At 42.6% G+C, this 25104-nt stretch overlaps 1 protein-coding gene across 4 annotated transcripts in view; it reads left to right on the top strand.

The window, feature by feature from the left end:
• NRK (Nik related kinase) overlaps positions 1-25104 on the top strand; it is a 93549-nt gene that overhangs the window by 57082 nt on the left and 11363 nt on the right. For all 4 annotated transcript variants that reach the window (XM_014255319.2, XM_014255317.2, XM_088062706.1 and 1 more), the window contains 13 exons: positions 4881-5012; positions 7279-7346; positions 8417-8532; positions 10942-11048; positions 11426-11559; positions 15235-15328; positions 17383-17556; positions 18054-18183; positions 18543-18701; positions 20340-20483; positions 21689-21823; positions 23572-23672; positions 24236-24385. In XM_014255319.2, coding sequence (XP_014110794.2) covers positions 4881-5012; positions 7279-7346; positions 8417-8532; positions 10942-11048; positions 11426-11559; positions 15235-15328; positions 17383-17556; positions 18054-18183; positions 18543-18701; positions 20340-20483; positions 21689-21823; positions 23572-23672; positions 24236-24385 — 1644 coding nt within the window. The remainder of the gene's footprint in view (positions 1-4880; positions 5013-7278; positions 7347-8416; positions 8533-10941; positions 11049-11425; positions 11560-15234; positions 15329-17382; positions 17557-18053; positions 18184-18542; positions 18702-20339; positions 20484-21688; positions 21824-23571; positions 23673-24235; positions 24386-25104) is intronic.

The following is a 25104-nucleotide window of genomic DNA, read 5'->3' as shown; positions in this document are numbered from 1 at the left end:
CCTCTTCAGGTTGCTTTGCTGTTTGGTGATGATGGAAAAATCACCAGAGACAAATGTGAGCAGAAAGGCCTCATTTGACCTGATAGCTTTTACCTGGAAAAATATTTATGTGTGTGTTCTCACATCTATTTTTTCCAGGGTCTGTTTGTTGTTTCAAGTCACGAGTATTTTAAGTGGGCTGAGTTGATGGCCTGGCTTGCAGCACCAAATCACTGGAGAGCTATGCAAGGTCTACAAGAAGGACATTTGTATCTTAGCCTTGGGCAGAGGCTGGCAGCTTCCCTGAGGCAAATATTTCAGCCCTGTAACAGCAGTGGGAGCATCCACAGTTTATTGCATTTGGGATTCTGCAGGAGTACAGTGGCTGTACAGAGGATAGTCTTGCCCTTGCTTAGGTGTCACTCCTGGGATGAGAGGCTGCTTCACCTGGGACAAGTGATCATTCCTCTGCACCCTATCAGTGCTTTCCTGTTTGTAGCACCTCTCCAAGCTGTGGATAGGGATGGTGGGGAATGAAGCAGTATTTACCAACTTCTTTAACATTTCTTGATGGAAGCTACACTACAAAAAATATATGCTGTTTAGAATGATGGTGTTACTTAAGGATAATAGCAGCAAGTGGTGCACAGCAGTTGCAGTGTGATTTCACTCCCTGCTGGGAGGTGCCCTGGTACCCCCTCACAAAGCAGAGCTCCAGCTGACAGTGCATGTAGACAGGGAGAAGCCAATCTGTGCTGCTGCCTGCTGTGTTCACATGGAGACCACATGAACTTCAATGGGTAATTTATAAATTCCCTGAAGGGTTATTTTTCCCTTTGCTAGTTGGGAGCAGCTGCTGATGCTAATGGCAGCATGTTTGGACATGCTGCCTGCATTAACTGGATGAGGTGTTTAGGCAATAGAAGTGATGGGTCAGGTAGTCACCTGGAGATTAAAAGACACAACAACACACTTGTGAAGTTCAGTATGTGGGTGCCTAGTTGATTTAAAATAAAAGTGAACTGTGGAGTTAAAATGCAAGCTGAATTAATCACAGAAACTGCACTGAAGAAATTTCAGCCAGGCTTGTCAGAGACAGATCATTTGCCAGCACTGCTCTGCTCAGACAAAAATTACTTCTTATTTTCAACAGTATTTTGTGAGATCTTGTGGCACATCCTGGATGCCCAAATCTCTCTCAGATTTATTTCACTGAGAAATTTAACACAGCTCCTGAGCATGATTTCTCAGTGCCTTACATCCTATCTGTCTGCTGAGAGAAATGTGTGATACTACCTGTTCGAGTGTACCAATTCCACCTGCTTTGTACCATGTTTATCTTTGCTGCAGTACAGTGGCAGATCCGGCTCTCTGCTTGTGGTGGTGTGGGATGAGCTGTTTTGGACTGCTTGCAGAATTTCACAGAGGCTTCTTAAACAAAGTCACTGAGTCTGATCTTCTGCCCAGCATCTCCTGCTGCCTGACTAGTGGAAAAATTTAGCTCACATCTGAAACGAGCTTCATTTTTAATTAATTCTTGTAGTTTTCCTATAGGATTTGCTAGGTATATCTTCTCTATTGTGTGTGGGGTGATGTGACTGAATCAGAACAAGAAGACTAACAATATTACAAGAGCTAGCTGTGTGTAAAGCCATGAACTGCCCTAGTATCCCAGAGTACATCTGCTCAGAAGTTTAAGAAATTCCTTTTCCTTATGCTGTTTCCTAACAACACTTGCACTTAATCTATCTCCTCTGTGTAGATTCAGTTCAAATTAGTAACTTGGGCATCCTCCAAAAAAGCAATGCAGCCTGTCTTTTTAAAACTTCTTGCATCTAAATGGTTTTAAACTAACTCTAGTAATGAGTCTTTTGAGCTATATCACCTTATATTACCATTTTGTGGATTAAAGTGTTCTTTTCCTTAGTTACATGTCCCTTTATGGTTTGAAGACACACAGTAAGTAACACTTTCTCTACCAATGCTTTCTGTGCATGAGGAGAACTGCTATTCTTTAGATATTACTTACAAGAAAAACAATTTAAAGTTCAAATCTCAGTAGTTTAGAATTATTGTTGGGGGGGGTGTTAAATTTTTTCCCCTATACAAAGCTAAGGAGAATATCAAACACTAATTTTGGGGATCATCTGAGATGGTTTTGACTTGCTTGTGGAGGCAGGTGTCTGTTCTGGCTTTACACAGAACTGGTATACTGGGCAGAGTTTGGATTAACTCAGTCACTTATATCAGCAAAGCTTATCCATGCTTTTGAACACAAATAGTTTTCTGGTAATCAGCAGGACTCAAAGGCTGGAATTTAAAAAGAAATATATATGTCTTGTTGAAAAAGGGGCAAGAAAATAAAATCCTACTATATTCTGATAATAATACACCTGCTAGAAAACCTGTTTCTGTACCTACAGTGGATCACTTCAGGTGAACACTTTGTTACTCAAATAATTCTGGTTAACAAAAAACTATTATTAGAGACAATCATGTTGGACAAAAAGGTATTTTGGAAAGACATAGATTATGAGATGTTACAGCTGCTGAAAATGCTGTTTTCTGTAAAGAGAATCAACAGAACATGCTGTTCCAAAAAGGCAGGAAAACCACCTGAATAACTAAGTGAACTTCTCAGGACTGTCTTTGGCAGTTGACTTTGCCATTCTGTTCTGGGAGGTTACAATGAAACATCTTTGACATCTTTATCTAGTTTTAGAATTTCTGCCTGTCAATATTTAATTCATGTTGAATGTTGTTCCCATGAAATTTAGTCTTGTACAGTTATATAGAGTTTGTAATCCTATTATCTTCTTGAAATCTGTGTGAAGTTGTAGTGACTGTGGTTTACTTTTTAGGATGGAGAAACTGGAGAATTTTATAGACTTATCTGATAAATCAATAAAATATTATTTGGGGAAAGTGTATGCAAGTACCTCTGGTCTAAGTTGCAGTAACTCGGTTGAGACACAGGAGTTTGAACTGTGACTCAGACAAAAATTGCAAACTTCATTCTTGGGCCTCCAAGTGTTGGAGATGCTGATGTTGCCATGTGTTTGAGGAAGAGGCACCTCCCAGAGAGCCCTGGCCTAGCACTGCGTGGGAGATCAGACGAGGTGGAGCACAGAGTGGCACAGCTTCAGGCATTTATTTCTCTAATACTTCTTCTATTTCCGTAATATCAAACTAGTTCTAGCATAGCAATCCCTGCAGACAGGCCCAGCTCAGGCAGTCTCTGTGTGTTCTGTCTTGGTGTTGTGTCCCAAGAGGATTTCTCATTTCAGGGAGGCAGTACTCTCAGCTGACGCATTTAACTCTGAGTTTCTTCCTCTTTGGAAGACACTGGTGTAGCAGATCATCAGTGTGGAGACTTCTTTTACAGAAAGAATCAGAGGACCAAATGTTGAATACTTTAGCTTGAGTTTTGCACTGCTTAGTTCTTGTTCCCTTAGAGTGACGACTTTATAAGGAAGTAACTTGACTCCTTTCCCTTTGCTGTGCTGTGATTGGGGTTTTTGCTATCCTAGTGCTCTAACTGGACACCTTTGGAGATGTTTTAAACACAGGTGCCTGCAATGGCATCACCTGGACTTAGCCACCCATGAGGGTGTCATCTGACCATGATTTCATTCTTTCTTACTGCATTCTCAAGTTTGGTCTTTCTTTTTTCCAAGTAATTGAAAACTTTGGTTCAGAGGAGGACCAGGGTCCTGACATAATCACTGGAGCATTTAAAAGTGTTTGCAGCTGGCAGTTTGCCTCCACTGACTGTGGGTTGGTGGTGGCCATGCAAAAAATAGCCTGGATGTCAACATCTAAGTTAGGGGAGGTGGGTTCCCACAGTGATTAGACTATGGAAATTCTGCAGTGGAAGCATTGTCTAGGTTTCAATGAAATGTAGTGACTCCACAGCATTTTTTGCATCATCCAAGTAGGTAGCTCCCAGTGCATTGCCAGTGACCTATTTGCTTCTCCACAGATTTAAGAAAGGTGTCTGTATATACACGGAAAGAATAGATTTGTTTACTATTTCTTTTTATTATCCCTTCACCTTGGGATATTTGTGCCTAACATGCTGGAAATTAATAACTCACTACACAGTGAATAAGGTGAATAGGGCTCTATCCAAACACAATAGTCCTGATAGGCTTAGTAAATATTTTATCTCCCAAGCAGAACCATTGATCTCTGTTGAGACTGACCTGTTAGGCAGGCAGGTGTCCTGGTTTAGGGCAAAATTTGGGAGAAAACCTCCAGTGGGGCTCCCCCTGGGAAGCAAACCCACGTGGCCCTTTTTTTCCCACCCCCCAACCGGTTCGGGAAGAGATTTCTCTGAGAGAAGTGGAAAAAACCTGTTTATTTCACAGGCACAGCACTACCCAGCACAAAAATGAATGATACCACATTACAAAACCTCTCGCCCTTCAGAAGAGATGACAAACTTCAGAGGATCTCTTTCCTGTGGGTGTTCGCTCTGTTATCAGTCCCTCTGGCGCTGGAAAATGCCGCTGCCCAGGCTGGGCTCCCGGTAGTCCACGGGTGCAAGCTCCCGGTGCTCCCCCGAGTCCCCAGTCCAGAGCAGGTTCGATTCGTTTCAAAAAAGGGAAAGAAAACAGTCCAGGAAGACCTCTCTGCTCCGGCTAGTTGGAAAGCCAAGGCGATCTGTGTCTTGTTGTCTGTCTGTGCTGTAGTCAAAACTCCCGATGCGGGGGGAGCAAGTACAGTCTCTGATAACAGACTCGGTGCTTCTTTTCCACTCACTTTTACTCTGAGATGGAATTTTAAGAATACAAAACCTGTGTCTGGGTTAGGTGGACGAATGGGGATACAATTTAACATCATAATCAACCCAGGACAGCAGGGAAGTGCAATTCAATATGTGTTTTGTTTGTTTCAAGTGTGACAGCTTCCGGGCTAGTAAGGATGTGTACCACAGCAGCTCTCTGTCAGACATGGTGACAGCACCGCTCAGCCCCGGCCAGGACGACGTGTTCTGGAGCGTGAGCCACAGCAAAGAGCAGCCCCCAAAGGTGGGTAAAACCCAGGGTGTTTGGCACTCTTGGGGGTTGATTGCACTGTGCTGTATCCACCCTCTGCACTTCATGAAACTGAAAATCTCGTTGCTTTTATATGAACTGGGTCACACTAATCTAGAAAAAGGGATGCAAATTTACAGGCAGGTTGGTGTTGTGGCTTTGTGTCTATGTCGTGGTTTGACACTGGCCATAAGCCAGGCACCCACAAAAGCAAATCTCTCACCTTCTTTTGCTCTTAGCTGGGCAGAGGAGAGGGGGAAAAAAATTAATGAACGATCACGAGTTGAGATGAGGACTGGGAGAAAAACACTCTAAGGGCAAAACAGGTTCAAATTTAAAGGTATAAAGTAAATTTATTATTAAGAGTCAAAGGAGGATAATGAGAAGTAAAATAAGCCTTTAAAACACCTTTTTCCCCCTCAGATTCACCCTCCTTCCCACTGACAGCGTAGGGAGACATGGTGTGGGGGTTTTGGTCAGATTGTCACCTGAGGTCTTTTTCTGTTTGTTCAAGGAGAGGAGTTTTTCCTCTGCTGTGCTGTGGGGTCCCTCCCACAGGAGACAGCTCTCTGTGAACTTTTCCAGCGTGGCTCCAATCTCACGGGCAGCAGTCTTGCCAAAACTGCTGCAACATGAGTCCCTCCCATGGGCAAAGTCTTCCCAAAACTGTTGCGGTGTGGGTCACTCATCCACAGGGTGCAGACCTCCAAGGACAGGCTGCTCTCTCTGGAACCGGGGCCCTCTCTCTCTATTTGTGTCTCTCACTGGATCACAGCTTTCTCCAGCACCCACCCGCTCTGGCGTGAGCACTTCTCCCACAGGCTACGAGTGAATCTCTGCATCCCCCTGGGCTCCAGGTGTTACAGGGGGCACTTTGTTTCACCATGCTCCTCACCACGGCCTGCACAGGAATCTCGGCCCGGACGCTTGGAGCACCTCCTGTCTCTCTTTCTCCACTGACCTTGGTGCCACCACGTTATTTTCTCTTACATGTCCTCACTTCCTCCTCTTCTCTGTCTAGAAGAAAAACTGCTGCCCGTAGGTGCCGTAGCCACCAAGTTCCAGCAATTCAAAGATTCCTACAGGATCTTGCAGCGCTGTGAGATTGATCTGGGTTGGGTTCAGTGTCGGGAGTCACTCGCCACGTTTTCGCTGCCGGCCAGGCGGCCCCGCTGCCATTGTGTGGGCGGTGGCGGCCGCGGCGCTGGCGCTATTGAACGCCTCTCCTCACGCAGGGCACCGGGAAGGAGAAGCCGCCCCCGGCCTTGTGCCCGCGGCGGGGCCGGCTGGGGTCGGCCAGGCAGGCAAGGCTCGCTGCAGGCCGCACCGAGATGGCGGCGGCTGCGGTGGCACATTGCCGCGGGCTGGGCCGGGATGACCCTGGCGGCGGCACCTCGCCACCCCTGGAAAAAACTGCCCGTGTGCTGGTTTGATTTTCTTCTTAAATGTCATCACAGAGGTGTTACCAACATCTCTAACGGGGCCAGCAGCATGTCCATCTTCAGAGCCATCAGAGTGGCTCTGTCGGACATGGAGGAAACTTCCAGCAGCTTCTCACAGAAGTCACTTCTGTGACCCATCCCCTGCTACCAAAAACCTGGCCATGCCAAACCAACACAGTGTATAATGTCCACCCACTTATGATATCTGCAGGATCTATGATTGCAGACACACCTCTTTTGTTAGACCAGGTATTTGTAGCAGCCCATTTGATGAAAAAGTCTGGCTTGTTGTGGGAAAGCTTGTTAGTTTGCGTAAGTGAGGTGATGGTGTATTTCCCTTTTTAACAGAATTTCTAAGAACAAGTCCAAGAGTATGTGAGAAGGAATTCATATGCCCGTGTGTGTACTTATTTTTTTACTTTGCAGCTGGGGATGTGTGTGTCTCATTCCCCAGCCTGTGGTAACAATATAAGGTAATCCACCAGATGGGGAAAGCTGCATTCAGTGACTGCAGATGCCTTTCACTGTCTGCTTTAATTATTGACCAAGAATGATACTGACTCTGAGGAAAGGGGCAAACCTCTTTCTGTCTGAACCCTGATAGATTGCAAAGGTTTGGAGCAAACTGGAAGCACCTGCTGCTGCCTTGGAGCTTCCAATGCTGGTATCATGGAATACATCCCCACAGGTCCCACTGAACTATTGTTCATTTCTGTTGGTTAGTCTTGTTTTTTCATTCATATAGGATAAGCATTAGGTTTATTGACTGAATCTAAAATATCAATAGCAACCTTGAAATGTTTGATTACGTCCTTAAGGTTCCAGAAAGGACAACCTCGAAATTCTACAGCAGGGATCAGCCTGGCCCTCAGAGGTGCCTTTCAAGGTAAGCTCTAAAGTGTTTTATGCCTATATTAAAACCAAACTTACACTGTATACTTTATATGTGTACAGTGTCCTTATACTATGTTTTATGCTTAAACTAATTTTTTTAATGTTGCTTTATTGTCAGTAGGAAAACTGAAGTATCTGGTAGATGCTCTGCCTCAGTGCCAGTGGCATTGGTTTCAAGGGAGAGTCAGGTGTGCAGATGCTTTGGTGAGGGGCGTCTGGCCTCAACTCTTTGTACAGGCACTTCTAATTACAGCTTGTGCTGCTTGTTTTGCCTGATAGCAGCTTGAACACGCAGTTTGTATTGTAACAATTTTGGCAGTCTGCCCTGAAGGGTGGTGTCATATCCCAGGAGAAAAGACCAAGGATGTCTAGAGTCCAGCAGTAAAGGGCAGCCCCCACTGGATCAGGGAACGGAATGGGTTGGAGAGACTGGAAAGCGAGGTCGATTTAGCTGAAATAGCAAAATGATGTGCAGCATTTCTCATGACTCACAATCAGAAACATCATCTGAAATAACTTTCAAGTGAAATCAAGCCCTAAGTGCTCTCCACTTGGGAATTACAGGAGGCGAAGCAAAAAAACCACATGTAATTGTCACTGTTACAAATGAGTGACTTCTGGACTGGGTTTCTGGTTGAGCCACTGGCTCGGCAACTTATTTTACTGTTCAATGCATTCATTTCTCTATTGATAAGTGACTGCTGATATATCTTCTAGGAAGGGAGTGGAGCAGTTCTACTGAGTTGCAAAGCCATGAGATTTTGGAATCAGGACTGACATAGGTCTGAAGAGTCCAAGGGAGATGTAATATAGAAGGATATTTTGTAATGGCTTGAGAATCTCTAAGTTCCCAGGATGACTGCCCAGAGGAAACTGTCCCCTCCATCATCTCTCACTCCTGGGTGGCCCTGCTTGGAGCAGCACTGAAGATAAACTTTTCATTATCCAGAATATGGTCTCTTACTCTAACAGCAGGGAGCTCAATCTGCTGGCCCAGGAGCTCTGTTCCAGTCTCTCTTCCTGCACACGAGAGTCTCATCTGCTTTTTGTCTTTCTGTTTAGTAATACTCATCAGTCATCCCCCGGGGGACATGCTCTGAAGCTGAACAGTAGCAGCAGCACTCCTGGCACCAAGCAGTGGGAGATGGGATCTCATCAGAGCAGCTGGTCAACCTCAGGTGATTCCTAAGTCAAAGATCCATCAGTCAAAATGTACTAAACTCCTTTCGCATGAAATCATCTTCTGCAGGGTGTCAAGTTCTGCATTGCAAATGGAATATGTCCTTTTAATGACATCCTCTAGTGAGAGGCTCTTGAAAGCCCTCTGGATTTTATGGTTCCATGTTCCTAAAATATAAGCACTTCCTCATTTGAGTCAGAAAAGTGACTATGAATATATTTTCATATGGAAACTTTGAATTGCCTCAATTAAGAATTGAAAAAAAATAATTTCAGTTTTGAAAAAAATAATTGCAGTTAGTGACACAATTGAAACTCAGCAGAGCCAACATTCCAGTCACACTGATGTAATTCAGTACTGATGTGCACCCATTGGCAAATTCTGCTCTTTGCACTGCCCACTGATGATAGAATTGAGCAGTTGATGTACACTAATATTTCTGCACTCTAATAATGTACTGGCAAAAAGAAGCATAAGTCTCTCTCTATGGAACATTATGAAATATTTCTCCAGTATTCTTTTATGTGCAGAAAGATAGTGGATTTGAAAAAAAAAAAAAAGGGCAAAAGAAGTTAAAATTAAGAGAAAACTGTCTGATTTAGGCGAAGTACAGCTTACTAAGCTCCTTTGCTGTCACTGGTAATGGTGTAGGAGTACAGCATCTTGCTCATTGTAGTGAAGTTTTTTGCAATACAGATTCTGGTTCCTGAGGTTCTGGCAGATGGGGACATGGAGAAGTGGACAGCTTTTTTCATCTCTTGCTACTATTGTGGGTGTTTTCTGCAAGGCAGTTCTTGAGTAGCCCCTCACAAAGCTCTGGTGTGTCACAAGACCTTGCATCCAGGTCAGCCACTAAAGACTGGGAGCATGGGGAGTCACACATCCCAGGTGGAAGCAGGGTGGATGCAAAGAAAAGAAACCACCCCAGTGAGCTTACGAGGTCATTTATTTTTATATTGAGGTTTACATTGTTAATTTAAAAGCCCTTGATAAATGAGGAACAAATTGCTTATTTATTGCACTTATGCAATCAGGCCAGTTTTGCTTTTACTAGCTACCCAAATTAAGAAGCTTTTCTTTAAGAGAAATCCAAAGCACACTTTAAATTGCTTGGGTTTTGTTTCTTTTTGCTCTTATGTCATTTTGTGTTTGAATAACAATGTTGAAAAACATGCAACAGCCCAGCTCAACTTCGCAAAGTCCACGTGATGTGTAGCTCCTGTGCTGTTTTGGCATGGGGAAACAAAAATCTCACCAGCAATGGAAAGAATAGAAAACCTCCCTTGTGGTTTAAACTGTCTCCTTGAGTTCTTAAGTGTCATTAAATTACAGCTAGTTCTGGCTGATGGCATTTCAGATGGAGTTTGTTGCTTTCCCAAACCCACAGGGATAATGAATTGGAGGAAAAGGCTATAAATACTTTAAAACTAATAGTTCTGCTGAGTTGCTTAGGTGCTTATTGACCAGTAAGGAATTCTGAGTGTTGAAAGCTTTGCAAAATGGATGAAGATATGAAACCATTGTGACAAAACTAAATTACCAAATGCGAATCCTAATTTGTGTGAGCTTGAATTCTCCCCCCTTGACTTGCAAAGGGTCCTGTTGGTAAGAGTGGGGTAGTCATGGGAGAAACTGGTGAGAAAGGCAAATGTTGAGCTGGCCAGTGTGTCCAAGGGCAGGGTGATGGTACAGTGGCTTTCCTTCCTTTCCCTTGTGTCAGGTTTTGGGTGCAGAGCATCCCTTCAGGGCCTCTTTTGCTTTTTCCAGTGTTTGCAGGCAGTGGGGGGCCCACATTTCACAGGTGGATTTGCAGTTTAGTGCAGCTGTTTGCCCTCAGCCCAGTTGGGTCTAGATAATCAGACTCTTTGGGCTGTATTTGTGCAACAGTTTTATGAAGGCCAAATCTTGGTAGCGCCTTTATTTCCTCTCAGAGGTGTGTAGGGAGGCTGGAACTCCTGCACTTTCTTGCTGACCCACTTGTCTGCAGTCACAGGAAATAGCTGTGTGGCCTTTTGGTGCTGGAAGATGACCAGCAGTTGCTGGTGTGACAAACTGTCTCTCCTCAAGAAGAGGATCAGAGGAGGGGATTAGGATGCCCTCACCTTTTCCCTTGCTCCCTTTCCATGGAACTGTGGCTGATGGGCAGTGGGAGTATGTTGCCAAGGGTTTGGTTTGTTTGTCTTACTCTTGCAGCATTAAAGTGCACCAGTTTTAAATTCTGTACATAATATTGCAGCACCCAGAACCACTGGGAAACAAGCAATGAGATTTTCCTTTGCAACAAAGAGAAAAGAGAAGTTTGTCAGCAGAGACTGGTATCTGCTTTGGGTTGTAGCTATGTGTGCTTGTCTTGCTCTCTCACCTGCTGCATGTACACTTAGAAACTTTTGTGTTGTTTTACCCCCAGGAATCCCAGGGAATCCAGGACTTGCCAAGGCAGAGAATGTTTTGTCCCAGAACCACATGCAGTTGCATCAGAAGCCTGAAAAAGTTTCTCATCCAGGCCAGATTGCAGTAGGTTCTTTTAAATCCACTGATATTTTTGATTTGTCCATCATTCTTACCAAGGGGTCTGTCTGTGCAAGCAGTTCTGTTTTGGTGTGTGAGTTTGCTGTCAATCATGACTTGACCTGAGGGGTGTGTGAGGCTGGCTAAAGCTCACTGCTCTCAGTCCAGGTCTTGTGTCCAGCTCAGGTCCTCAGCAGTGTCCAGTTTTGGCTCAAGTCACTTTCCTGTGTGAGATACCCACCTGTGTTGGACCAACTTAAGTATCAGCTTCCTAGTAAAGCTTTTTTTGGTGTGGCAGTGACTACAGCTGTATATGCTGGGACAGTAAAATATGGCGCATGCTGCTGAACAATGGGTTCTTGAACTGAGTTTTCTTTGCTCAGAGTCCAGGCTCCTTTGCCAAGGTGAAGGACAGTGCCAACTCCTTGTTAAAAGCAGCAGACTATTCCTCCTCAAGTGACGAAGTCAGCAGCAGCAGCAGCAGCAGCAGTGATGAAGATGATACAAACCACACAAGGTTGGCTTGATTATTGTTATTAATAATAATAATAATAATAATAATAATAATAATAATAATAATAATAATAATAATAATAATAATAATAATATTCTTGTTGCACACATATCTAGAAAAAGCTGGCATGTGTAAATACTACCCCTCAGAAGTTACTATCATTCATTTGTGTCAGCTGTAATTAAGCAATTTAATTGCATTTTAATGAACTCCTGGGGGTAAATGTTTGCTCCATCAGATGTGCACAGCGTAATAATACACTTTGATGACTTGCTGCCCTGGGACAATGTGGAAATGTCTTGTTTTAACTGGATATACTGGGCAGTGCTTTTATAGGGATTACTTCACATTGATCTACATTTACATGGAAATTTTGAAAGAAAAAAGGAGAGGGAGACAAAACTGTAAAAACTATATGCCTTTATAACAAGTACAGATTACAGTGGAGAAAACAAGGCAAACATGACCCTTGAATTCATGTAGTCTGGTCACTCTGAGAGAAATAATTGCCACTGAAAAGTTGATTCCTTTACCAGGGCAGTTAACAAAAAGGAGGGATAGTTTTGTAAAATGTGTTGTATTTTTAATACTGACATTCTGCACAACTGTTGTGGTTTCCAGCTGATGCTGTGGCTCGTCCAACAGCTGATCCCACCTGAACTGTGTCTCTCTAGCTTTCCAGTTTATCTTGCTGGTTTTGTGATTGACATCTTGTGGTTTACCTGTCATGTAAAATATGTATTCTGCTGAGAAATAGTGGAGCAAGAATAGCTTGCTACTCCAAGAGCAGGGAGACAGGGGGTCACTTGGACACCCCTGCTGTTAGGAACAGCAAACAGAAACATTTTTTAATAGTGGTGAATGAAACTTCTGATTTTCTTGAAAAGAGACTTCAGTTTAATTCAAGTTCTAGGATTTACTTTTAAATGCATCTGAGGGCCACAGAGCTCTCTGGGATGGGGCTCTTGCTCTTCTGACATAATTATACATGCAATTTTGTCAGGTGTCAGGCAGAGATGCCCAGATGTGGAGCATTGTTGGCAGGTTATTGTGTTGGGTTGGTCGTTTCCCCAGTGCTGCTCTGAAGAGGTAGAATTTTTGTGCCTGCATATGCTCCTGATTTGCATTTCTGAAGTTCATTTTCAAAGCTGAGATGAGGAGAAAGAATGTTAAAAATCTTGTAGCTTATTCAGTGCCCCTGAAAGAGCTTTTACTGTAATGCCTTTGTTTTTCTACTGATCCTCTTCCAAAGCACCTTATTCTGATCTGCAAAAAGTTTTATTCACTCTAGGTCATAGAATTCATCCTAGACCTCAGAAAGATGCTACATAAAAATATGGATTTGCCCTGTAGCAATGACTTTGCTGTGTAAGTGTCAGATTGCTGTGATCCTTGCATGCTGTAATGATTTGAAGGAGTGGTATCACTGCCTTTGGAGCTCTGCATTTGTTATTTGCATCTCCTCTGTGTCTGAGATCCACCCGTCCTCTGGAGAGGTGCAATTAGCAGGATGGTCCCTGTCACGTTTACCTTCCTGTGCACACAGCCGCTGCAAGAGCCCCTGTTAAATCAAAGGTATAATCTTGCTATTAACAAAGCCCCTTCATCTTGGCATTTAATATAAATGAACATCATTTATATTAAAAGATACTTCAGGAAGTATATCCCGATTGCTGCCAAGTAAATAGCAAAAAGGATAGTGATATGACTGAAAGGAGCAGCCAGTGAAACTGCATGTTCTGGATGAAGTGAAGAGTTTGGGGTATTTTGCTCTCTAAAGCATGTGACTGTAGGATCTGAAGCCCCTTGCACTCTGGAGTGTTTCTATGGGGGCTCTGGCTGAAGCACCTTGGGCCAAGTTTTAGTGGGCTACTGAAACCAGCCTGTGTTTTCCTGTTCTTACCTGGGCTGTGGAACGGCACCTGATGTCCACACTCCAGCTTTCCCAGTAGGGAACAAATGCAAGAGAAGTAGCTTCCTCTGTTCTTAGATGAATCCTGTTAACCACCCTGAGAAGGCTCATTTCTGAGGATCCTGGACTAAGGGCTGCTGTGTTTCACCAGTAAAGCAACTTCCGGTCTTGTTTTTCTTTACAGTGAGATGAGCCAGAATTCTTCTTCACACTCTCCAGTTCTTCATTTTAAGGAAGGTGTCAGTGTATATGATCCACTGTCTTACCTCCTTGTTTAGCACATCTATTCCATTGATGTTAATTTCTCCTAGGTTATGGAGAGTGCTTCCTTCTCCAGTGCCTGCAGTATGCCCCTAAAATACTGAGTATCCTGAGACTCATTTGTATAGTTCAGTTTCCTCTTTGCTCTTTAGTTGCTGTTTCCTACCAGCATTTGGATGAGGTGTATGCAGGTGTGTGCTAGGAATTACTTTCTCCCTCTCCTAAGCTGGAGGTTGATATTATTTAAGATCAGCTGCTGTTTGCTTCCCTGATAAGAACAGGTCCTGGAATTCACCATTAATCCTAATCCAAATCTTGTCGTTCCTTTCAAGTTTAGTATGCAAATATTTACTCACCCACATAGAATGGGCAGACAATACAAAACCAAAAAATAAACAAAAAGTCCCACAAAAACTTCTACTTGTACACACCCATCTTAAATCAGTAGGTCTCTCACCAAAACTTCTTTGTTATTGCATGGGGCATAATTTAAAAGAAAAAAAAAATACTTTACAGTCTGCTACCTTTTGTGTAGGGCTCTTCACATTGGCTGAATCCAGTCAGTTTTATAATTACTGGAAAGGAGGCAAAAATGTAATAGGCTTAAGTGGATTGGAGTAAAAAAAATGAGTATAAATAAATAAATGGGATAAATAAATCATTTGAGGTGGAAGTGTGCATAAATGGGGCCAAGACATGTTTGATGCAGTTCCACTTGGGTGAAAAAGTTTAAAATGCAAAGATACCTCAGGCAGTGCAGGAAGCAGTGATGTACTGGGAATTCACAATAGACACTTGACTTGTTCTCACTCTTGCTTTTGGGATCAGCTTTTGATCACTGTTGAGGATGGAATGCTGGGCTAGGGGGGCTCTTGGCCCCAGCCAGTCCAGCAGCTCTTGCTTTTCTGTGTGTGCTCCTGTGCTTTTCTGTTCTGTTTTCTGTGTTTCTCTGTGTACTGAGCAACGTTTTCTGTGTTTCTTTTTAAGGTGAGGATGTCCATGTCTCAGGGACTGATTCACAGAATGAAATTCCAGTGTAGCCTGTCCCAGTAGGCAGTGGCAGGTCCCTGATGGCAGCACATGGCAGAGCAGCTGCTGCTTTCCCAACTGGAGAGCAGGGTGGCTCATAATTACACCTCACAGGGGAATGTGTGACGGGAGACAGAAGTTTTGAAGTAGGCACTTCTCAAATGACAGCTTGAGGGACTTGCCTGAGCTATGCAGTGTCTGAAAGATGATGGGTGAATGCAGGGAGATGAAGGGATGTTCTCTGTCAAGGTGGGGAGAGCTTCCTGCTGTGTGTGAGTGGTCCTCAGGCACAAGTCCATTCAGGCAGATCCACAGACTAATCAGCTTGCTTTTGTACAAGAACCTTTGAGTGTAACTATTGAATGTTAATTATGTTCACTTTTGAACATGGTTATGTGTAGTTTTTTCCTTTTTCTTTCTGCTTTTATTTTTTTTCCCTGAAGTAGTTCTGTTCATTAATTGGAGTTTGTTACCAGGCAACTGCTAAGCGGCAGAATTGCAGATTTCTCAAGGACAAGGGTACCAGATGGAATTGAACTGAAACCCCAAAGCACCGTGGCAGAACAGAAGGTAATTTGGCCATTTGTAAGGGGGTGGGTACAGTGAGGGGGAGTCAGGTCATTAATGTGCATGATAAATGCAATATCCATTACTTCTTGGGAGCATTCTCACTCTGAAGTCCTGCTCTGTCATTACAAATTACAGTTATAAGCCTTGAAAACAAATGTGCAGTTTCAGGTTTTGTGCTTCCTGTAGAAATGCTTACATTTAGGTACAAAATTGTAGTTCTTTATTCCTCCTGCTTATTGACCCATAGTAGTTTCTGATGTCAAGGTATTTTGTGAAGGCACTGGGAAAAAGGCACTGTTGATTATTGTTGGTGTGCATTGTTGCTATTTTTAAGAATCTTGATTCTTTTTATTCCAGTTTCAAGTGAACTACCTCCTACTGCTTAAAATATTACCAGAACAGGGGAAAACCACTTCATGTCTCCCTACTGGCTTAGCAAAAATTCTTGTCTTCTCATATGTCATGTTGTGGTTCCTTACAGCTGTAGTTTCTAGTAGAAGCTTCCAGTCATGTGGATTTTCCCCTGAGATAAATATTAGCACAGAAAAGATGAAGAGAGACAAAGCAGAACAATGTTCTTTGCGGTTGAAAACAAGAAAAAATTACAGTAGTAAGACTTGTACTTGGTGTCAGGGCCCTTTTCAGATATTACTGAGTATATTCTTGCTTCACAGATAAGGAAAATAAATCACTGTGAAACTGGTATTTTCTCCAAAGCTGTGTCAGGGTAGAAAGAAAAAGGAGTTTTCTTTACCTCTGGTGTCTCTAAACTTCAGACCAGAGTGGTGACCCTCCTGCCTGGGGAGGGAGTTCCACGTGGCCTCTGTCCCACCATCCTCAAGGAGAAAAGACTCTGCTTAGGAGAAAGGACGATAAATGGGCCATAAACCAGTATTTCTCTGCTGGCAAAACCAGACCAGTGTTTCCCCTTTCCCCTGATATGCTGGTATTGGAAGTAGGCTGCTTGAGGGAAGGAAGAATGTTTGGGTCTTTGAGGGTGAGGGAGGATGATAAAGAGTTGAGGTTATGTGTTTTGGTGAGTTTGGAGGAAAGAGTGTGGGAGGGAAAACAGGCAGAAGGCTGACATTTCTTCTCATAAATTTCTCTGCTGCCTTCTAGTCTTCTCCCCCCTTTTCATGGAGCTCCCCTTCCCTTCCTCTGAACCCTTTTTCACCCACCAGCCACAGCTACCTTGAGTCTCTACATCATCTCCAGCATGGCTTTCCTTGTCCCATCAGCGTGAAGTGCTTTGAAGTGGTTAGGTTGTATCAAACTGCCTGAGTGATTCAAATGGGGATTTGGTTTGATCTAGTTCAGTTGACTGTGACTGAAAACTGAACTAAAAAGCCCCATGCTGGCTTGGTTCCCCAGTCTCTATTACTGACTTGCATATTTTGGGATCAGTTTTTACATCTAAATTAAAACATAAAATATATCCCCAGAAACCAACCTCTGACTCCATGGATAGTGCTGGCAGGGAAGGAGTTCATGTGGTACCTTACAAGGTTCCTAAGTATTTCCATGGGATGCTGTAGGGAGGTCTGCAGAACCAAATGTGACTATACTGGAAATGCTGATGCTGGGTCCTACTAAATGTCCTGCTTCTGGAGTAATGTTTCCTAATTCAGTAAATGGAAAGTAGCAATGAAATGAATGGTGTGAAGGGCTTCAAACTAAATGCAGGTCCAGAACCAAGAAGTGCCACCTTCTGTCTGCAGTACGCAAAGGTCAGGTCTGAAACTCGTTATCATATCATTTGACTTGGTATCTCTGAGGCTGAAGTTCCTTCTTTTTCTGTGGTTGAGGTAATGTACATGAAGAATATTTGTGGAGCACTTCAGGAGAAAATCCCAGATTTGTCATCTCGGATGTTTGCCATACACTTTGGTATTTAATTTTTGGTTTTAATCTTGCCGTAGGGTTTTTTTTTTAAATGATGCATCAGGGAGAGCACTCTGAACAACATGTGCACATTATTTATCATCCTAATTAACTGGAGTTGCAGAGTGCACTGGAAATAAACTAAATGTGTTTAACTGTATGTTCTCATGCAGGATCAGATTTTAGTGAAACAAATTCCAAACACCCAAGAAGGCCTTTGGAGCATAAACAATCAGAACTATCTCCTGCCAGATCTCCTCCAGCAAAGCCAAATTACAGATTCCTCTGTGAACCCGCCACAAGTGCCACTGACTTGCCAGGAACCTCAGAACAAACCTCTGACAAAGGTAAGAGATAAATTACAGATTGACTGGATTGAAATCTAGCCTTTTTAAGTTCTTCTATCATGTCTCTTTTTCGTTGAGTTTTTTCACTACAACCCTTCTTTCCTTTAAAAGTTCTGTCTGGGAGAAAGATAAGAAATCTTGAGCTGCCTAACAGATTTCGTTGTTCCACTTATTTTCCCCCATCCCCTTCTCTGCTCTCTTTGTTTCCTTGATTTTTTTTCCTCCCCTTTTGCACAAGTTAGAGGACTCACACCCTCTGCTCCTTGCCATGGCAACATTCTGGTGTGCCTCTGCTCATTGTCCCTGGCTTTCTCCCACTCAAGCATCATATGAGGGAGCACGGGGGCCAGGGCAGCCCCAGAGGACTCTGGCACTGCTGTGAGCATGGGCCCATGGGGAGATGGGTCACTAGAGGCACATAACAGCTCTGGCAGGGAGCCACAAGGTCTGTGCCCCAAGCACCGCCGGCCTGAGGCAGCTCTTGTTTCTCTTTGCAGAGCCCATGTGCTGAAAGCCCACCTGCCAAGATCAGTACATCCTCCACAACATCCTTCACATCATTCATAGATCCAAGACTTCTGCCAATCACCCCTCCCACCAGTCCAGTAGGACCTTCCTGTAGTTCTCGTGAGTATGCTTTGCCTTTGCATTAAAATGTTCCTCCTGGGTTGTTTTTTTGGTGTTTTTTCTTTAATTTATTTTTTTTTGGGAGGTACAGAGAGGGCTTATTGCTTGGAAATGAAAACTCTTGAGTAAAATATCCTGAAACTGGAACTTCACATTACTGTGAATTTTCATTGTCCTGCTTCTGCCCTTCTTTCAGATGTGTGTTTTTGGGGTTTTTTCGGCTATACAAAGCTCTCAGGGTGTTTTCTCACCCCTCTGGGGTGAGAATTTCTTTCATTCTACCATGAACAAGGTGGTTCAAATATGACCTTTAGCCAAGCACTCACATTTTCCACAATTTCGTGTGTCTTTCATTCCAGCATCTAGTGCCAAACCTGAGCCTGTCAGGAGGGAAAATGCAAGGAAGGGCTCCGTTGTCAATGTCAATCCAACCAATATCCGCCCACAAAGTGACAGCCCAGAAATCCGTAAATACAAGAAGAAATTCAACTCCGAGGTCCTGTGTGCTGCTCTGTGGGGTAAGCTGGGAGTCCTTGGGCAGGTGTGTGGAGGGAAGGCACAGCAGGAGAGGCTGGCAGTGTCTGCTCAGCAGATTTCACAGTTGTATTGCTGCTCTGCTGGCAGAGGGTGCTGGAGTGGATCCCTGAGCTGATACCTGCGTCACTTAGATGGCCCTGCCTTCTCAGGGATGAGGTGGCAAACACATGAATTACAGCTGCAAAGGACTGTGCACTAGAATGAGAAAATGTTTTGACCAAGCACCAGCTTGAAACCATGCTTGTTGGGAGAGCCAAAAGTTGCAAATGTTTCAGCAGCTTTTGTGTCTCATGAGACTCATCTGAGCTGCACATGGGTACAGCTGATCACAGAGCCCTGACCCAGTGGAAGTAATCCAAACTTGAAACCTTTTGCTGTCATGTGTGTTAGATATTCCAAGGATCCAAAGCAGGTCAGGTACTTCCAGAAGCTTGTCTTGTTTAGTTCCTGCTGTCACTGCTTTTTCTGAACATCACTAAACCAGTGTTTAAACTTAGATGCTTTTTACAGAGTTGGTTTCATGTGGTGTAAAACCAACATACAGAAGTCAGACCGCTGTCAACAGCTGTAGACCTTGCCCCCGTTGCACATCAGCTAAACTCTTGAGATGTTTTAACCAGCTTTCTGCTTCAGAAGAACAGATGTATTCTATGGGACTTGCCCAGCCTTTTACTCCTCACTTTTTGAGCCTGGAATGGCAAGTGAATGAAGTAGATGGGACATTATCCAAAGCAAATGTAGATTTGCAGTTTATAGCTTCACAGATTTTGTGTAATGTGGGTTTGTAGGAATCAAGAACAGAGCTGTGTGGCAAGGTGTGTAATTAAATGTGCATTGAGGCTGAAGAGCACCAGGTACTTGTCAGAGCACTGCCAGTGGAGGAGGGTGCTTGTTACAGCAGGATACCTTATGTTGTGTCTTTAGAATCTGCTGATTAGAAACATAATGACATAGATGTCATTCCAGCCAAACACAATTTCTGACATTCTCTGATGTCAGCAACCCAATGGAGCCTTCTCTTCCTTAGCAGTAGTTGAATTTCAGATGGATTCACTTCTTAATTTGGCATTTGAAGACATTTTCCAAAGCGGAGACTGTTTTCAAACAAACCCTCCTTGTAACACAGTGCTTCTTCCCACAAGTTTGGTGTCCCCATGATTTGAATGTTGTATTTGGAAAAAGAGAGTTTGGGGGAGATTTTTTTTTGGTTGTTTTTCTTTTTTTTTTCATAATTAATAGGGACCCTTGGAACACTTAGTTGGGTCTCATGTATCACTACTGTAATGTTGCTGGACTGGGACTTTTGCACTGGTCACAGGTACTTTTGAAGGTCACCTGAGAAGTTCAGGTTCACAGAATATTTTCCTTTCTGTTTAAATCAACATTGACTTCAGCATGGCTACTCATTCTTCAAGTTCCATAGGTATACATGTGTTCTGCTGAGCAAAAATTCTAATGGTGAGATTTTTTTTTTCTGGGAAGTCATCCACAGAGCAACAGAGGAATTATCAGGTACCATTAAGTGAGATTAAATAAAAATTGATTCTCAAAACAATGAACACTCGGTGACCTCTGAATCATTAGGTGACTTATGCAGTACTTTTTTCATGTATTGACAGGAGTAAATTTATTGGTGGGAACAGAGAATGGATTGTGGCTGCTGGACAGAAGTGGGCAAGGAAGAGTTTATACGCTAATTACAAGGAGACGCTTCCAGCAAATGGATGTTCTGGAAGGACTTAATGTGCTAATTACTATATCAGGTTGGTTCAGTGGCTAAAAGTATCTGACCCATGTTGGGGTTGGAGGCAATTAAAAAGAATTAGGTTATAAACTAGGTTGAGGAATTTCCTGTTTCAGAAAATCACAGGACAGTTATTCTTGTTAATAGGAAAACTCTTCTGAATTTTTAACATTTACACTCCCATTCCAGAGTGGCTTTGGGACAATTCATTGCCTGGTTAATGTGTGAAATGGTTTCTGGGAAGTACAGAGTGTTTCATATTCCTAAAATGTACTCATTCTCTGCAAGCTATAGTTTGTCACTTTTCTTGTTTCTATGTTGGTCTATCTAACTTCAGTTCTATTAACATACCATGATATAACCTCATCCTGTGTTCAGCAAGGGGTATAAGCAATAACATGAGAGTGATGTCTGTTACGAAAGCATCAATAACATTAAGTGGAGGTCTTCAGCCTCTGCTGGGAAATAATTTGTACTCTGGCCTTATTCGCCATGGCTGAGAGTGGCCTCAAAGGGTGCACAATACATACCCAGGTCAGAGGTGTGGGTCCAACAAGGAATAGCAGCTCATCTCCAATCCAGACTCATCGTGATGGGCAATGGCAACAGCTGTTTGTTGCATACTGCCAGGTCCAGTTGTTGCTGGGACATGACACAGCCCTCCTCTTCAGAGTAGTCTGTGGTCCCAGAGTGCTGTTGACCATAGGTGCTTATGAACTAATACAACAAAAAGAGTGATTGAGATGAAGAATGACAAAATAATACTCTCCTGGAAAGGCATCAAAAAGAAGGATAGCTACTTTGAATCAAGATTGACAGTTAATTAGAACTAAATGAATAGCTTCTTCAAAGTGGCCATTGTAGGACATGCCTATGTTCCAGGATAAGCAGTTAGTGTGATGGTTTCTGATAATACCTGTGTCTGTAGAAACCTGTTCTTTGGCCCAAGGGAAGAATTTTAGTCAGGTGTGAAAATCTTGCATGAAGTTTGAGTAACAAGGTAAATGCACATGTGCCCAGTGCCATAGGATTGCTCCTGTGCCAGTTCCCCCTGTGTGTCCCCGTCACCCCAGGCGCTCCTTTTGTGCCCTTGATATGTTCTCTCACCCTGGCAAGGCACAAAGACCCACTGTACTCAAGGTCACACAACTCTGCCTTTTTATAAGTGGGGAGGGTTTGTAGTTCAGGGAGTTAAAGTGTTCCATCTCTTTGTGCAAATCCCAGGGAAGAAGAATAAATTGAGGGTGTATTACTTGTCATGGTTGAGAAATAAAATTTTGCGCAACGATCCAGAGGTGGAGAAGCGACAAGGCTGGGTGTCCGTGGGTGATCTGGAAGGCTGTGTGCACTACAAAGTCGGTAAGGATTTAATGTTTTTTTTCTTAGAGAGATGCTTAATCATCCTCCTTTTGCATCTCGTGACAGCAGCATTTTTCAGCTTTGTTTCAGGATTGTATTGGGTGAATATCTCATGAGTTCTTTCAAGACTCCCTGTTTTACATGGCCTTGCTCCCTGTCATTTCAGGCAGCATCTCTTCTTGCAGCAGTTACCAGATGATGTTATGGCTGTTCCCTATAATGGCTGGAAGGAGGGAGTGCCAGCCACGGTCTGTGCTCAGCCGCTGGTTCAGTTTTTCTGTAGTTACTTAAGGTTTTAATTGAACTGATGTTTTCAACCTCCTCAGCTTCCCTCTTGGCCCTAGGTAACAGCAAAGAAATTGGACCTAGTTCAAGTCCTAGTGAATTACATTTGTAGGATGTCCTTAGGTAGATCAGATTAGCCTTTTGTCTCTCATGAAAGACCCAAATATACCTTTGTTTAAACACCCTGGAAATAGTACCATCTTGCTTTTCTTTGGCTCTCAGGCAGCTCATTCTTGAAGGTGAATGTGAGGATCATGGTAATTTTTGTCATTTAACTCTGGGGGATGAATGTATGACACGAGTTTTGCTTTGGTGACGGATAGTGTGAGAAAATGGCACTTCGAAGTCAAAGAACGCCATACAGAGGAGTGCAGGAAATGGGAGGTGGCTGCTTCTCATTAATACCTTGCTTGACGATTTTGCCTTTTGTCTTTAGAAGTGGCAGGGGTTAAACTCAAGAAAGAATGTGAAACATATGTGTGTTGTTACTTTAACTGTGATTACAGCTAAGCACCCACCTATTCCACTAAAGTTGCTCATCCTTGGGTTTGGTACATTCTTTAAAAAAACAACAACAAAATACTTACCCTAAAATTAGGCAAACATTTGGTAGGATCTTCTGTGTTTACATATGACAAGCCACTCCTGCATTTCTGACAGCACAACTGCTGCTGTTTTTCTCTTGGTGAATCTTGTATCTTGACCTTTGGTTGTGCAGCTATTTCTCCAGGTAGAAAAGGAAAAGGATGTATTGTTCTGCATTCTGATGGAGTTTGCTGAGTTTTCTTTTTCTCTGCCTATATGAGATAGCATCCTGTTTCCAAATGCTTGTCTCTGGCAGAGTGAAAACACAATGCACAAACAAATCTTAATTTTCAATGCATGATTCTTCATTTATTTTCAATGGGCCCAGCATGACCTTAATTGTCATGGAGAAATTGCTCATCTCTTAAGTGCTTATTCATCTCAGAAAGATGGGAGTCCTTCACCCACACAGAGCACCTGGGGATTTAACCCACAGATGAGCACTGAAATGAAAATTCATCCTGTCAAGTCTGACAGAATTATTCAGCCAACAACCACCAGTCCTCCAAGAGTAGCTTATTCATAACCAGTAGTGGTGGGGTGTGTTCATACTTAAAAAGTCAAGCAGGTTGGTTTAGATGCAGGGTCAAGGCCTTTTTCTATGAGTAGTGAGATTTTTTTTTCATCACTAGATGAAAAGGAATATATAAACATTGGTAACAGTCATTTGACTTTACTGAAAATAAGTGAATTGTATGTTTCCAGTCAAGATATTGTCACTGGTGATATTAAACAATGATGTCCTGAATGCATTAGTCTCCCTTTCTGGATAATGTCTACTTCTACAAATAATCCATTGAAATTATTTCATGTGATGAGATGGTCTTTGATTTAAGTGTCTGTCTGATACCTAAGGAATAGTTCTTCTTGTATTACAGTAAAATATGAGAGAATCAAATTCCTTGTAATCGCTTTGAAAAACTCAGTGGAGGTTTATGCTTGGGCTCCAAAGCCTTATCACAAATTCATGGCTTTTAAGGTAAGTGAAACATCACTTTGGTTCAGATGTGTCACTGTCTCTCAGTGTCTCTCATGTACTCTCTGCTTTTGTTTTTGTTGTTTTGTATAACATTTATTCTAGCTAAAGATAAACTGAGTATTCTTTTAAAGAAAATGTAGTGCATTTGATGTACTTTGGAGATGGCAAGCATGAAACTGTCAGTTGTGAGTGTTAGATGTGAATAACTTGCTTCTCTCTACTCCAGCCAAACACAGCAGGTGCTGTGCCAAAATGTGCATTTGAATTGACAAAGTTGATGTTGATTCCCCTCAAAAGGGGAGGAAATTAAACACAGTGGTAGTCAGCCTACTTTTTGTCTAGTCCATTTCTTGAATCTTGATTCCTTTTTCAAACCACAAAGAAATTATCCAACTGTCCTTGCAACTCAGTGGATGATGGATACTTAGCTCCTTAAATGTAACCTACTATTTAACAAAAATAGCTGTCTAACTTTTGAGTTTTAAGAAGTCTTAGGATCCTAAATGTAGTTCTACAAACCAACAGTTTTATTGTGTTACATACTGCATTTTTCTTTTTTCCAGTCCTTTACCTCACTTCATCACAAACCACTGTCAGTTGACCTGACTGTTGAAAATGGGCAAAGACTAAAGGTCATATATGGCTCAGTAGTGGGATTTCATGCCATTGATGTGGACTCTGGATCTGTGTATGACTTGTACCTTCCAACACACGTAAGAGAATCCAAAAAACTACATTAATGCCTTTGTTCTTGGGGCTTTGTATTGATGATGATCAGGTTAAGAGTTGTGCTATTTTTCAAAAGTAAGATTAGTGGAAGCTAATACAAAACCACTTTTCACATAGTTTTATAACACTGAAGTCCTGTTTAAATGCTTTTATCACATTTAGAACATCCATTTTAGTGATTTAGTGTCAGAAAGCCTGTTGTATGGACAGTACTATTTTTAATTGATTTATCCTGGAAATTTAGGACTTCAACAGTCGAAGACACAATAATATCTACATGAGTTTGGGTGATTTTTACAATCTGCCACTGTGCAGACAGCAGAAACCGACTTCAGACTAAATAAATTTGCTGATCTTCTTGCCATTCAATTGCCCATGAAACCACTCTAAATTTAGAAGTTTTACATTTTCCTTGGGACTTTCTCATTAGATTGTCAGTAAGTGAGCATGAAGGTGTTGATTTCAGGAGTATGTGTACACCCTGCATTGTGTCTCTGTTTGAGGTGATGGTGATCACTAAATTCTTCCATAAGCACAGATAACAGCAAATTGCCCTGCAGAAGTGAATGGCTGGCATGGGGCTGTCTAATATGAAGTTTATGCTATGGTATTAATATATCTGGATTTTTGTTTGTTTGCTTATTTTTTAGCTATTCTAGATAGTTCTTCTCAAAGGTGTGAGTCCCAAAAGCCAGAGAATCTT

The sequence above is a fragment of the Pseudopodoces humilis genome, chromosome 15 (assembly GCF_049639895.1).
Source record: "Pseudopodoces humilis isolate 2021_Gansu_Grassland_sample_001 chromosome 15, ASM4963989v1, whole genome shotgun sequence".
Classification (NCBI taxonomy): Eukaryota; Metazoa; Chordata; class Aves; order Passeriformes; family Paridae; genus Pseudopodoces; species Pseudopodoces humilis.
The sequence above is the reverse complement of the archived record's forward strand: the minus strand, read 5'-3'. Positions and strand labels throughout refer to the sequence as shown.